General features: G+C 44.3%; 1 protein-coding gene across 1 annotated transcript in view; it reads right to left on the bottom strand.

Moving 5' to 3' along the window:
- The window catches only part of LOC143008764 (IgGFc-binding protein-like), a 30,790-nt gene that overhangs the window by 2,924 nt on the left and 12,344 nt on the right, over positions 1 to 15,522 (bottom strand). Inside the window, exons 21-42 of the mRNA XM_076160657.1 lie at positions 14,901 to 15,468; positions 13,804 to 14,384; positions 13,174 to 13,726; positions 12,899 to 13,098; positions 12,381 to 12,755; positions 12,036 to 12,304; positions 10,511 to 10,569; positions 8,643 to 9,875; positions 8,162 to 8,514; positions 7,377 to 7,956; positions 6,679 to 7,277; positions 5,987 to 6,554; positions 5,539 to 5,804; positions 5,109 to 5,450; positions 4,411 to 4,984; positions 4,088 to 4,287; positions 3,553 to 3,694; positions 3,125 to 3,453; positions 2,433 to 3,012; positions 1,739 to 2,337; positions 772 to 1,339; positions 42 to 640 (exon numbers count right to left, since the gene is read on the bottom strand). Of these exons, the coding sequence (XP_076016772.1) occupies positions 42 to 640; positions 772 to 1,339; positions 1,739 to 2,337; positions 2,433 to 3,012; positions 3,125 to 3,453; positions 3,553 to 3,694; positions 4,088 to 4,287; positions 4,411 to 4,984; positions 5,109 to 5,450; positions 5,539 to 5,804; positions 5,987 to 6,554; positions 6,679 to 7,277; positions 7,377 to 7,956; positions 8,162 to 8,514; positions 8,643 to 9,875; positions 10,511 to 10,569; positions 12,036 to 12,304; positions 12,381 to 12,755; positions 12,899 to 13,098; positions 13,174 to 13,726; positions 13,804 to 14,384; positions 14,901 to 15,468 (10,137 nt within the window). The remainder of the gene's footprint in view (positions 1 to 41; positions 641 to 771; positions 1,340 to 1,738; positions 2,338 to 2,432; positions 3,013 to 3,124; positions 3,454 to 3,552; positions 3,695 to 4,087; positions 4,288 to 4,410; positions 4,985 to 5,108; positions 5,451 to 5,538; positions 5,805 to 5,986; positions 6,555 to 6,678; positions 7,278 to 7,376; positions 7,957 to 8,161; positions 8,515 to 8,642; positions 9,876 to 10,510; positions 10,570 to 12,035; positions 12,305 to 12,380; positions 12,756 to 12,898; positions 13,099 to 13,173; positions 13,727 to 13,803; positions 14,385 to 14,900; positions 15,469 to 15,522) is intronic.

Raw genomic sequence — 15,522 nt, 5'->3', positions numbered from 1 at the left:
AGAAAACACAAAAATAAGTTGATGAAAGACATTTAACTCACAGTGACTTTCCATGGCATTTTCTGTTGGATGTAAATGACATAGCCGTAGACTGACACAGCAATTGACTTAGTGACAGACACTTTTCCATTCCCATACTTCTCATTCCCCTGGGTTACAGTGAACGGCATCAGGCGGCCTTTGTCATCGTCACAAACCTTGGCCAGTACATAGACACATGTTCCTTGGAAATCAAACTTCCGTCCATCAAAGGATGTGTAATGGGGGTCACCTGAAGCCACACACTTGGCGTGCCCCTCTGGATGGCAGCCTTTAACACCCTTTACAAGCTTGCAGATCTCCCCTGGGTGGCAGGTGGTCTTTTGGCAAGACATGGCACCAGTCTCTCCACAGATGCACTTCTCCACACACTTGTCCTCTGGGTAGAAAACCTCCCCTTTCCTAAAGTACTGACCCTCGTAAGAGCAGCCACAGTCTCGCACAGGCACACAGGTATCCCCACTCAGCAGGTAGCCATCATCACACTCACAGGCCTCTGCACAGTGCTTTTGGCCTATGGTAATGGCGGGCAAGTTGGCACAGGTGGTAGGGCAGGCCGAGGCACACAGGGTGTAATGACTGTTAGCTGGACACTCCATTGCTGTGGTACAAATGAGACAAGAAGGAAGAAGAATAAACCACAAATGGTTTTCAGGTTTGTAATAATTAAGACTATATTCCAAAGGCTAAGGTGGTTCATAACATGACACATTAAGTAAAAACACATCTTACGACAGAAAGTATCAGTTCTCCAGGATTTGATGATGAGTCCTTGGTTCTGACAGGCAGAGGCATAGACTCCAATAGCCTCACAAACTGAGCCGTGGTGACCATTATAATGGCAGGAATCATACACACAGTCCTCAAGGTAAGCAGCAGGGTCCACCTGCCTGTGACAGTCTCTGAAAGGCCCCGACTTCTCAGCAATTATTCCACAGTACTTCTGGGCAGCATAGACTTTCTTCTGTGAGTTTGAACAGGCGTGGCACCATGTGCCCTGGCATTCTGATGAACAGCCTGGTACCAGGCCCACTTGCCAGCTCTCACCCAGCTTGGTGGCATCACGGGTGAGCTGGCCGTTCTGCATTGTCAGGTCATCCTGTTGCTTTCCATTGAAGTTACCACACAGGCCACAAACTGCATCCTGGTAGTTGCTGGGCAGAGTGACAGTCAGTGTGCTCCGCCAGTCAAAGGTCACTGTGATACCGGCAGCTGTCTCCACTACCGCTGTCCTGCCACCACGACTAACTACCAGCTCATCTTTGATATACAAGGGTAAGGAGGTCAACTGTCCATTGAGCTTAAGAGCACGAAAGAAGAGAGGGAAGATTTCATAGATTAGATAATATCTAATTAATCCCGCTGTCTTTATAAAGCCAGTCCAATGCACAATTACAGCTAAGTTTAATCAAGTCTGCCTTGATCAAATTTCAATTCAAGTTTGTACTTAAACATGTTTGAGTAAACATAGCAGAATTAGAAGGAATAATTATCTGCTCATTTGATTAAGGCTCAGAGTATGCAGTATTTTTATATATTGTGGCAACAATGTCTTGCATCCTAATCATTTCTCTGCAAAATGTTCACAACAGGCACAAGATGGGTGATAAGTTCATTCTCCTATTAAACTACCAGGGGGAACTATGGGAGGGTGGGTATGTATAGACGTATAGATGGATGTATAGTATATTTCACATACCAGAACCTTGAAGGGATAATCTCTGCTGATGGTGATGGTAACCCCATACATGGTCACACTGACAGTTTTGGTGTAGGATACAGCCTTGCTTCCACGGTTGTCATTCTGCACAGTGATGTTGAACGGCTCTAGCCCAGGCCGATTAGAGCACAGAGCCACCAGCTGGTATTTACATGTGCCCTGGAAATCAAACCTCTGTCCATCGAAGGTCCGGTAATGTGGGTCACCTGAGGCTACACATGTTGAATGACTGATGGGTCTGCAGGCACGTTCTCCATCCACAAGGCTGCAGGTCTCTTTGGCAGAGCAAGAAGCTTCACGGCATGCCACCATGCCCAGGGTTGTGTCACACTGGCATAAGCGGCCACAAACCTCATCAGCCCAGAAACGCTGACCTGGCTTGTAGTAACGACCTTGGTAGGAGCAGCCACATGTTTTAGCAGGCACGCACACACCAGCACTGAGGACGTAACCCTTGTCACACACACATGTTTCCACACAGTTACGAGTGCAGGGCTCTTTTTGCTCAGGGAAGGGACAGGATGGCTGGCATGGGCTAGCACAGGCCTCATAGTGGCTGTGACGCTGACAGTTCATGGCTGGAGCAGAAAAAATATCAATGGCATTGACCAAAATAGAAAAGTATTCATTTGAAATCTTTGGCAAAACAAATGAGTTGTGATGACATACTTACGGCATCCAAACTTTTTCCTCCAGTTTTTGATTATTATTCCCAACTCGAGACACTGCTCACTGTAGGAGGCCAATGCCTGGCACACCATCTTCTTATCTCCTTTATTCAAACACGTGTCGTACACACAGCTGTTCATGAAGGCCTGGGGATCCAGTTTGTCTATACATTGCTTGAACACATTGTTGGTTTTGGCTGTGAGGGCGCCACAGGAGGCCTCAGTCTGATAGAGCTTACGGTGGTCATCATCACAGGTAGGACAGTTTTTCTCACATGTGTCCCAGCATGGATGGTCCTTGTCCTGGTCAGGTGTTTGCCAACTCTTGCACCATTCGATCACTGATGTGACAGCTTGCCCAGCTGGGTTCTGGCGTTCATCACCTCTGTTTCCATTAAAGTTTCCACACAGACCACAGACGCTGCCAAAGTAACTGCTGGGCAGCTTGATGATCAGATACCAATTCCAGTCATAAGAGACAACGAGGCCAAAGTTTGTCACTACCACCGCACTGTGACCACGTTGTACCACTGACACTTCACCCTCACCTAGATGCACAGGTAGATTCAGCATCTCCCCATTCACCTGAGGTAAGTAAATCAGGACAATATATACTATGCATATGTGTACAGTACATGTATGAAACACTATGGATCAAACACAGCTGACGTTGTCAGACGGGATATTTCACTCTTACCTTGACTCGACCAACTTGGTTTTTGCTTATGGTGATGGTGAACCCGTAAACTGACACATCGACATCCCTGACATAAGAAACTGCTGCATTCCCGCGGTTATCATTCCTCTCTGTGATTGTGAATGGAATAAGGCCATCCACATTCCCACAGGTCTTAGAAATGACATACTTGCAGGTTCCCTGGAAGTCAAAGTTGTATCCATCAAATGTGTGGAAGTGGGGGTCACCCCAGGCCCAACAGGTGCCCGTGTACAGAGGAACACAAACAGCCTCGCCATTCTCAACTTTACACTTCTCCTTGACACGACACTTGGCATCCTTACAGGGATCTGACCAGGGTAAACACAGGGACAAAATAGGATAATTGCAGTTCAGCATCTTCTTGAGACAGTTTATTCATTTATCAATTGATAATGTATCTGTTTTACCTGTAGTGTAACATGCTTTGATTCCTTTCCTGACCATGCATTTGGTGTTTGGGGGGCAGGAGTGACTTTTGCAGACTAGGCCTTTCTCTGGGTTACAGGTGCACTTGTTGTTACAGTCATCATCATACACCACTTCACCAGGCTAGAAACATAGAAAAAAAATTCTATACAGGGGAAATCAATATTCAGCAAGAGCTACAGATTATTTTATGCTTATTCTACCTTGTCAAGAAACCAAATTTACACAATATCCTGAATACATTCCAGGGGAAATTTTCATCAAACCTTTCAGCTCTAACTGGCTCATGTCCACCAAATGTAAAAAAGGCAAAGTCAACTTTATATCACTGTCAGCATTATTTTGCCAAGAGTAATTGCCTTGCATTGCTTTGTTTTTTAAAAGCTCTATAAAAAACATTCAAGGAATTAGTACTACAGTAGTGCAAGAATGCACCATCATTGGGATATTATTTGCAGTATGATAAATGGAAATATTGGTTTCATTTGATGTTGGGATATATAAGCTAATTTGTACCTTGTAAGACCTCCCGTTATCATAACAACCACACTGAGTTTCCTCAACACATATCTGTCCATTGAATAAGAAGCCATCATCACATTCACAGCCTTCTGTGCAACTGGTGGAGCATTCAATAATCTCTGTGAGGCCTTCGCAGGCTGCAGAGCAGGGATCTGCGCACACCTCATAGTGACTATGGGCCGGGCATTTCATGGCTGTGGAAATCACGATAGAGAAAAAGGACATGAGAGGAAAAACATGCTTATTGCAAAAGAACATGCTAACAGTGGCATCTAACAGCTATGCTAATAGGTCAGACAAGAGAAACTGTCACTTACGACAAAACGAAGCCGTCCTCCAGTTTTTGACGTCTACTCCTGCCATGTGACAGTTGAAGGCATAGGCTGCCATGCTGTCACAAAGGACCTTTCCATCGCCATTGGAGGCACACACATCAAACACACAGTCATTAAAGTATGGCTTTGGGTCCAGTTTGCTATGGCATACTGCAAAAGGACCATTGGGTACTGTAGCAATGCCGCAGTAAGTGGGCTTGGAAAACAAAGTCTTCTGTGCTGCTTCACAGTTGGGACAGTTGTTCCCTTCACAGCCATCTTCACACACAACATTGGCAATGGTGACCTTCCATGATTTCCCAAATGCATTCACATTTTGGGTAACTTTATGATGAGGATCCTGGAAGTCGTCCTTGGGGTTACCATTGAAATTGCCACATAGGCCACAGACCTTTTCACGGTAATTACCAGGTACTGTCACTGTAACGTGGTAAACCAGATCATAAGTCACACGAAGCCCGAAATTTGTTGAGACGACATAGTGGTTGCCCTCCTGATAGACTTGCACTGCACCATCATTAAGGTTAAGCGGAAGGAAGTTAAACACTCCGTTAACCTAAAAAAAAAGAATTGAACATTGTTTTACACTTATTGAAGATATAAAGTGTTTGTCAAGCTCTCTAAACTGATTTCACTGTATTGCAAATATGGAGCTTGGTTCAAACAGTGTCTTTGCTCACCAGGACTCCAAACATGTTGTTCCTCATGATGAGTGTGAATCCGAAGACCTGCACAGCAACCAGCTTAGTAACAGACACCACTTTGTTGTTCATCATCCGGTTCCACTTCACATTCTCCACCTGAACAGAGAAGGCCTCCAGGTGGGTGTCTTCCAGCCCACAGGTTTTGGAGAGTGTGTAGGTACAGGTGCCCTGGAAATCATATCTTCGGCCATCAAAAGTGGAGTAATGGGGGTCACCAGAGGCATGACAAACACCCTTACCAACAGGGTGGCACTTTTGGATGCCATTCTCTATCTTACACTTCTCATGAGGGCCACATGAGAACTTCTTACACACAACCTAATGAAAGAAGAACAGTGAAATGTTTCTTGTTATTTCAAATGTTTTCATCAATCAGTATTCCATTGACCTTTTTCACATCCATTACCTCTCCACCCTGGTTGCACTTGCACTCTTCCTGACATTTCCCATTGGGATAGAACACTTGGCCGATTTGGTAGTAGCGGTCATTGTAGAGGCACCCACACTGTGCAAAGGAGACACAGCGATCTCCACTGAGGATGTATCCCTCATCACAGGCACAGCCCTCTTCACAATGGCTATCACAATCTTGAGGTGGGGCTAGACTGTGGCAAGTGGCAGGACAAGCAGTGGCACACACCTCGTAGTGGCTGTGGGCTTTACATTTCACAGCTGTAGACATTGGAAGGGAGGCACGATTATATTTTAGATATATATTGAAAGGAGAGACACAGAACAGTTAAAAAAAAGTTTTTAACTTTGATTAAAGCATGTTAGCTCTGTAATGTCATATTTAGTCAGTCAGACCTTGTTTCTATGCAATTAATGTTTATTGCAATTCATGCAGTTCTTACCACAGAATTGAGTAGTTCTCCATTTGTACACCTCGGCCCCTGCAGCCTGGCAGGCAGCTGTGTACGATGCGATGGCCTGACAGAGCACATCCTTCCTGCCCTTATACAGACACACATCATAAACACAATCTTCAAAGAAATCAGCTGGGTCCACCTTAGCATGACAATCCCGAAATGGCCCTTTGGTGTTCTTCAAGATCCCACAAAACTGGTCTGTCTCATATTTGATCTTCTGGTTGTAGTCACAATCAGGACACACCCCTTTACAGCCTTCAACACAGCCTGGGATCTCAGCGACTCGCCAGCTGGCACCAAACTTTGCCGGTGAGACAGAGTTGCCGCCATTCTTAGGGATCAGATCGTCCGTGGCCTTCCCATTGTAGTTGCCACAGAGGCCACAAACGGCTCCCATATAGGTACTAGGCAGTGTCACAAACACAGCATTCTCCCAGTTAAACTTGACTCTCAGGCCAAACTTTGTTCTGACTTCCGCATACCAGCCACTCTTATACACAGACACCTCTCCTTCACCCAGGTTGACAGGGAGGTCCACCAGCTCACCATCCACCTGGAAGATGAAAATCCATGGCTTTTAAAGTTTGAGATACAGCGTAAAAAGCATGGCTCACAGCAAAGTATAATCATAATTACAATGTGCTTTTATACAGTTCCTTTTGTACAACAGCTCTTACCAAAATTCGGCCTTTGTGTGTCCTTGTAATGACAATGCTGAGAGAGTAGACCTTGATCTCCACCAACTTAGTGTAGGACACTGCTTTGTTTCCCCGGTAATCATTTTGCACCAGCACCTCAAAAGACACCAACTCTGGGTCCCTCGAGCACAGTGCAACCAGTTGGTACACACATGTCCCCTGGAAGTCAAACTTCTTGTTGTCAAAAGTCCTGTAATGAGGGTCACCTGTTGCCTGACAAGTGCTGTAGGAGAGTGGATGGCACTTTCTAATTCCATCAACCACCTGGCACTGCTGCTTTGCCCCACAGCCTTTATTCTGGCACTCCACATGTCTACTTCCAGCATCACAGCGACACTGTCGTCGACAGTCCTTGTCAGGCCAGAAGATTTGTCCAGCAGGGATGTATCGACCCTCATAGGTACAACCACACTTAGCAACTGGCACACACCGACCTCCACTCAGAGCAAAGCCTGCGTTACAGGTGCAGGTTTCCACACAGGGCAGTTTGCATTTGGATAGTGCTTTGGGATCAGAACAAGTGGCAGGACAGGCATTGCCGCACAGCTCATAGTGACTGTTGGCTGGACATTTAGCAGCTTGAGAGAGAGAATAAGTTGGATAAATGTCAGCAAAAATAAACAATAAAAATGTAATTCATTGCTTGCAGTATCAGCTCATATGTTGGGAACACTTACGACATCTTGCAAGCTTCCTCCAAACATCAACCTGGATGCCAGCTCTTTGGCAGGCTTCAGCGTAAGACTCCAACGCTCTGCAAAGGAAGTGTTGAAGGCCACCTCCCATGCACACATCATATTTACAGTTCTCCAGGTATACATTAGGATCAATAGAGGCGTGACATTTGCTGAATGGCCCATTAACCACAAGTGTGATGAGACCACAGAATAAGTCACCTTCCCACTTCTTCATCAGGCTGTGTTCACAACGCTCACACCCACCCACACACTGGTCACTACACCGAGCATCTTTGACCAGACCCGGCACTTTCCAGCTGCCCCCAAAGGCCACAGCTCCAGCAGCCTGGGAGCCAGACGGTGTCGTGAAGTCATCTTTAGAATCACCATTGAAATTGCCACAGAGACCGCATGTCTTACCAGCATATCGGCTGCTCAGAGTGACCACCAGAGAGTGTTGCCAGTCATAACGAACTGTCAGCCCAAAGTCTGTGTCAATGACCACGGAGCGACCGCTCTGAGACAGTGTCAGTTTGCCATTGTTCAAGGTTACTGGCAAACTCCACAAATTGTCATCAATCTGTGAGGAAGAAAGCAAAAGAGAATACAGGTACACTGCTGTAATAATGATCTTTAAGGTTTTATTAATTTAGTTAAAAAATACTTCCTCAAACAACCCCACAAAATAAACATTTATAGATAGACAGGTAAAGCGCGCGCGCACACACACACACACACACACAAAATATATATGTGTTTTTACAACAGAAATTGAAAAGGCTTACCCTCACAAAACCTGTCTGCGAGCGAATTACTGTGATGGTGAAGCCATGCACTTTCACTATGACCAGGCCCACATATGATACACGGAGGCTTCCTCTGTTCTCATTTTGGGCAAGGATCTCAAACGCTTGGAGATTATCATCTGCTGCACAGTTCTTAGCAATGACGTATGTGCAGGTACCCATGAAGTCAAAGCGTCGCCCATCAAAGGTTTGGTAGTGAGGGTCTCCCATGGCCCAGCAGATACCAGGTTTGGTTGTCACTGGCTTGGATACACAGGAGGGATAGCCACCATTCATCTCACAGACTTCATTAGCACTGCATTTGACAATGCTGCAGGACAAGGACTCAACCCCTAGAACATCAACATTATACAATCGGTGCTCACAGCAACAAATATTTCATGTACAGTTATTCTAATTATGTAATCTTACATTTATAATTTTGATAAATGTATCTCTTAATCAGCTATGTGCTCCATACCTGGCTGTATACATTGCCCTGGGGCACCATAGCCATTCATCTGGGTGACTCCCATTGTATAAACAGCTAATTGGGAACCAGAGCTGGAAATGGTGTATCCAGCCTGGCTAGGTCTGTAGGTCATCTGAGTCCAGGAGAAATCTGTCCCTTCAACATTTTTCCATTGGACATTGCGGGGCAGATTTGTATCAAATTTCAATTCTGCCAATTGCTTGGTTTTAGCCACAACCAAGGCCCAGCTTTCAAAGCCATCCAGAGCCTCTAAGGCGTAAGAGGAGCAGAAGCGGTCAGTGGGTAGGATAGTCATCAAGAAAGGGTCATAGAAAAGGAACCAGTTCCGTGTAACACCATTGAAGAGCATGAGGACTTGGATGCCATGATCAGCCTGAATAAAGAGTGTTGCAGGATGCTGGGATTTGACCATGATTACTTGTCCTCCAGTCAAACTATAATCTTTATTTTGCTTTCCATTATGGACTGTGATCTGGGTGGCTTGAGAGGCCTGAATGTAGACGCTGTCATATTTCTTTTGAAAGAACAAGGAGGGCACAATGAAGTTGGTACCCCATCTGCTTACTGGCAGTAACTGTTCATACACATGGTTACATTTAGAGAAGCGCCAGGTGCAACTGTGGCCTGTGAAAACAGCAACTGGATGCTGGGAGGAAACTCTTGTGCCAGTGAGGTCAGACTTGCTCTGGAGCTGAACACTCTCATAGGGCTGAAGATCAATTACCATTTTGCTGCCCTTTGGATAGATTCGATTCTGGAACTTGATTTCACCAAGTGGAAAAATTTCCACTTTGTTTGCCTTTTTTCCATTTGTAACAGAGAACTCTTTAAAGGTGCCACCAGGAGTTCCAGCAGGTGTAAAGATAAAGTACTCTGTGCCCCATTCACTTGTAGGATATATGACAGAGATGTCTCCTGTATACAGCTTGTAGTTGTACGAGGTGACAGCCACATGGGCTGAGGCCTCAATGCGCACAGTATTGGGAGACTTCTGGCTGTCGTATAGCTCAACGGCATTGGGGAGAGTGATGGTGACTTTTTCCCCAGCCTTCAGAGTTTTCTCCTGCTTGAAGTTTAAGGGAGGCACTTCCACTGTTACTTTAGCATCAGTCTGGAGGGCTCGGATGAATAGCTGGAAGCGAGGAGTATCATAGTTTCTAACATAATTTTGTATGAAAGAAAGGGCAAACTCCTTCCCTGTCCAGTCAGCACTAGATGGGCCTGGAAGAAAAAGAAAAAAACCATAATTTCAGAGTTAGAAAGAAAGGTCAATAATAGATGGATTACTTTTTTCTCTGATAAGCAGAGGGAGGGAGTTTTAGACTGAAGAAAACTCAGTTGACTGCTCCACGGCAGCACTTAATAAGTGACTTGTGCAGACTATATAATTGCATAATGGAAATATTATCAATATCTGCCTTTGTGGTGATTTTCTGGGCCCAGTCAGGGCCTGAGCTTTTAGATTACACTTTTTCGCCCATTCAGTGAAATAGTTCAAAATAAATTGCAGCTTGGGGTTAATGGTATACTGAACAGAAGCAAATTCAAATGTTGATGTTAAACTTGTGCTGCACTTTTCTATTTGTCCATGATGGTTGCACAACAATGTTCTCATGTGATGAAGTTGACAATGCAAAATTGCTTTAAATCAAGTGCCCTCCTGGCTACATCATGTTGAGGAATTAGGCATCTTGGTCAGGTTTAACACTTATTTCCTATTTGTTGGTTCGGTTTAAAATACCTCAAATATACCAAAACTAAGCAGCAGGATTACACAAGGTTTGAGTGGTGTGAGAAGTCAAAATACTACAATGTCGTTCACAATATATCATGAAGTATCACAAATAAACACTTACAGGAGAGTAAAGCTGTCAAAACACAAAGCAGGTACCACAGCCCCATGGCTAAAGAGACAAAAAGAGGGATAAAGAGAGAGAGGGATAAATATCAATCCTGATCACCAAATTATTTTAGTGACAATTTGTATCACTCATTAATCGTTAAGGTATTTGAGTTCTAAACAAAAAAAAAATCTGAAATACCTCAGTAAAATTGGTTCAAGAGTGAGGAGTACTTACCGGGTATGAAGCATTTGGTGTGATGAAATCCTTTTGGTTCTGCATGTCTTTATATTGTAAGGGGAAAAAAAGCCCTTCCTCTAAAACAAATTAGGGCTGAACCTGGCATTAAATTGAAGCATGTTGACAATAGGGGTGATGTGCATGACTGACTTATATCTAACACACCCATGTACAAATAAATTGTAGTCCGACATTTATTTCCAGGTATCTGGTGACGGATGTGTTTCTGTATGAATTTAGTAGAATTAGCATTAGGCAAATATTTGGATTTGTGCCATTTAATTTTCCCTCCAATCAAACATCTCCTCTTGTTGCATACTGTGTGTATGGTACCCTTGTAATACACACAGGGAACTGTTTTAACTATGGGTATTTTGATTGTGTATCAACAGTTATGAAGTCTGAATGTTTACACACCACAAAGCAAATTCTTAAATTTTAATCAGCAGGAATTCCAATGTCCTTGTATGTGGTATACCGGGGAGATATGGGTCAATCTTGAAGGCGTTTTCACCCACATTTGGGTGTATTGTATATTCTGGTGTAACCAAATAACTTTTTTTACTGGGCAAGGCAAAGATGTGATAAAGACCAATTCTACAACTTATCTATGTTTGTTTTCATAACAGGGCTCAGTTCTGTAGATGGCAAGGAAATATATGCACTTAATGTACTAGATGTATACATTTTACACCATTACACATTATGACCTCCATAGAGATGTTAAGTTTTGGTTATACACATATCCACTCAGGCTTTTAAACAAAGACAACTCTTGTAATGCGTGCAAAAAGGGTGGATGACTAATGGACAAATGGATTAAATCTTAATTAAATGGAGTGGCAGCAGTTTGTAAAACAGGTGGCTTCTGTTAGTTCTTCATGTATGTATAACTTGGCACACACAACTATGTTTTGATATTTTCAGCATGAGGACTAGCTAAGAACACAGTCAAAATCACTCTAGGCTAGGTAAAATTAAAGCTGGTTTAGTTAAGGGAGACACCTTTTTTGTTGGGACACTCCCAACATTGGTCAAGCTATGGCTATCCATCAAGCTGCTACATGTATGTTGTAAGGGAACATCCTGTCCTGAGGTGGTTTAGCAATGTATTTCTTTTAATACAATTATACATCCACACTTCTTATTATCAAAATGGAATATTCAGCCATCATCGTTGCTGAAAGCTGTTGGAAGAAAAACAGAACAAAACAGGCACTGACTTGATGCTTTAAGATGTGAAGTGAACAATATAAAATGTTCTTCTCAGGAAGGATGTGATGTTAACAGATTCACTTACCAGACAGGAAAATCTGAAAGAATCCAAGATTCCACAGACATGTGTAAGGGGTCATTGTAGTTTCCACACAGACCACACAATTTGCCCGAGTACCAGGGAGGAATCTTGACTGTCACCGTGGTAACACCAATCTCCATCTCAAGCTCTGACTCCATGCCAGCGTCCCTCCTCAAGATCACAATGACTTCTGACTTGTCCTGGGTCACACCAGAAGACAGGGACACCCCTGATTGCAGGATGTAAGGAAGGGACACAAATTGTCCATTCACCTGTTGGTCGCAACAGTAAGTTACTTTTTACAAAAACAGCAGTTTGTATCTTTCAGAATCCTTAGTTGAATGTTACCTTAACAGTGCCTTCTTGGACAGTAACTGATGATCCCTGTAGGAGGACATGAAACAAAGTAACAACCCTGGAAGAAGTGTCATTACATGGTCCATGGTAGGAGATCAAGCTGAACCACTCGTCATCAGTCTCATCACAGAGGGACACAAGTCTGTAAGGTAACTCAGGTGTTAAACTCAGTTGCTGCCCACCAAGGGCAGAAACCTGGAGGCCTCCTCGGAGCTCACACACTCTAGACACATGACAGCCCAAGGTACCATTCCTCATTGCACAATGCTGCCCAGGGATGCAGGCCGTCACTTCACACAGTGCACCACCTAAAGGGTGGCACCAGCATCTTTCTTTACAATCCTCAGTGTAGAGCTGGTCATCCATCTAAGGGTGGGCAAAATGATCAGTCAGTCAGTCAGGGGCTGCTTGAAAACCTTTATAGGAGCCTTCAGGTTGATACCATGTACTAACCGTGTAAAATAAAAGAAACTGCTTTACATGTTGCCACATGAAGCCTGTACGTTTACCTTGATGTATTTGTCACGTAGAATACACCCACACCGACTGTAAGGTACACACTTGCCCTCGTCAAACACATTCCCATTCTGGCACTGGCAGCCCTCTGAACAGCCAGTTGCTGAAGAACCAGGCTGGAGCAGAGCTGGGCAGGAATTGGAACTGGGCTCGACACACTCACTTGGGCTGCTGCGGTCAGGACACTGGAGAGCTGGTGTATATACAAATTACTTAAGATGGGTCATAAATAGCTTCATGGAAATTGTGACTAAAATGATTGCCTTACAGCAAAGAGTATTCTTCCTCCATGGACCTACAGACAATCCCTTTTCCTGGCAGGCTGCAGCATATGCTTCCAGTGATAGACATGTTGCCACCATGTGCCCCGCCCCTGCACAAAATGATCCGATACACATCTCTCTGTAAACATTGAACTCCACCCCACTTCTGCGACAATGGCTAAATTCAACAGTCTTAAACAAGTCATCGCAGGCGATCGCGGCCTCATGCGACACATTGCAGTGAGTCTTGTGGGAGAGCATGTGAATATTGCAATGCAGTTCAGTGTCAACCATTGCCCAACTGTGCAGGAACTCTGCGATGTTTCTGGCACGACTGTTGTTTCTCAATGCCAAGTCATCTGCTTTGTCTCCGTTGAAGTTCCCGCAGAGGCCTGAAGCTGTTCCATCATATCCCTGTGGTACTGATAACCTGAGGTGCTGGGTGAAGGACAACTCAATTTTTACCCCAGATACTGTTGTGATTGCCAAGCCACTGCCAACTTGGTATGCTTTAACTGCGCCATTGTCAAAAGGTACACTATGTTCCTCCTTGTTGACCTGAAACAAGAGACCAGGTAGATGTTAGCTTCATGAATTCTATGCAATCTTAACGCATAAAAACATACATAACTTACTTGTATGTTCCAGAGTTTCTCAGGGTCAATGGCCATTTCCAATGAAAACCAAAGAAAAACCAGTCTTCTGATTTTGAAAACATTTTTGTCCCGGTCCTCCTTAAAACTAAGCAGCAGAGTGTAGCCAGTCGTGGTTTTAGAGGAAAAGTCTGATACTACATAAGTACAAGCTCCTTGGTGAGGCAGAGTCAAACCATCAAAGGTGATGTAGCCAAAGCCTGCCATGACTTGGCACACCCCATGCTCCACAGGTTTACAGTGGGCAAGGCCATCCTTCATTGTGCAGCTTTCTGGGGGGGTGCAGGGTGCAGGATGGCAGGTCACGTGTCCTCTTTCACAATTACACTTCAGACATTTGCCCTGGGAGAAGAAGTATCCAGCGGGGTAATACTGTCCGTCATGCAAGCAGCCACAATCCAAAGGCAGGACACACTGGTCATCACTCAGGACGTAGCCAGGGTCACACTGGCAACCCTCCTCACAACCTCCACTGCAGTTTTCTGGGGAGGACAATCCAGGACACACCACAGGGCACTGTGGTCCACACAACTCATAGTGACCATTCTGAGGACAGGACATACCTAAGTGAAAGATAGTAAACAGTTTTTTTACTCTCCACATGCAAGATGTTTTTTTATGCACAGACACCTGATCATTCATCTCATACAATTATCATAATCAATACAAAGAAATAAGGAAATCACAAATCTGAAACTTGGGTCCAGTTATGCCTGAAGCACAGAAACCCAACTGATACTACCTGCACACTCAGAATTGAGCCTTTGCAACCTCTTGCACTTAAGCACCCATTTTAAAAACAACTCTTCTTTACCTCTGCCAAATGACTACATTGAAATGTATTTTTGACCACTGAAGATTTTGGTGGGCAGAAGTTTCTGATTCAGAAAACTTTAAAACATCATATCATATGATAAATAACCAAATGGAGTTAAAGAGCAAATACATGTAAACATACAAGCCTAACTGATTTGAGCAAAGTTTCGAGACTTCTCGAAAGCCTGCATGAAAGGCTAAAACATCTTCAAGAAGTCAGGTATGCCACATTCAATTTTAAAGATTTTAAATATTTTACTCACTACAGAAAACGTCACTCCTCCACTGTCTGATGGGCAGACGAGCTGCTTGGCAGGCTGCAGCGTAAGATGCAATAGAGTTGCAGAGGGCTGAGAAGTGCCCCCCATGAGAGCAAGAATCTGCTACACAACGCTGGAAGTACATTTTGGGACTCAGCACTAAAGCACATTCTCCAAACGGCCCCAGCTCATTCAAAAGCACCCCACAAAAATCATAGCCTTTAAATAGCTTCTGTTCCTCCACAGGGCAGTGCTTCAGTCTGGTGGAGCAGATGGACCGACAGGCTTCTGAACCTCCAGATCTCCAGCTGTGGGCAAACTCCTGTGTGTTCTGGGCATGTTCTCCGCTGGGCATCATTAAGTCATCATGAGGGTCAGTGTTGGCATTCCCACAAAGACCAGAGACAGAAGATGAATAAACACTGGGGAGGATAATCATCACAGTGCCCATTTTATAGAGGATCAGCTGCAATCCCATATCAACGTGAATAGCAAGAGATGAAGGTGTGCGGTAAGCTTTAACATGCCCCATTTGGTGAGAGTATGGAAGAGGTTTATGCAGCCCATCCACCTGAGAATGATAAAGAATGTTGCTAGGTTACATTATAATTATGAAACTGAATGT

This window comes from Genypterus blacodes, unplaced genomic scaffold (genome assembly GCF_046128005.1).
Source record: "Genypterus blacodes isolate CSIRO-AG114 ecotype Tasmania unplaced genomic scaffold, CSIRO-AGI_Gbla_v1 ptg000107l_1, whole genome shotgun sequence".
NCBI lineage: Eukaryota > Metazoa > Chordata > Actinopteri > Ophidiiformes > Ophidiidae > Genypterus > Genypterus blacodes.
Note: the sequence above shows the minus strand (reverse complement) of the source record. Positions and strands in the feature narration are given on the sequence as shown.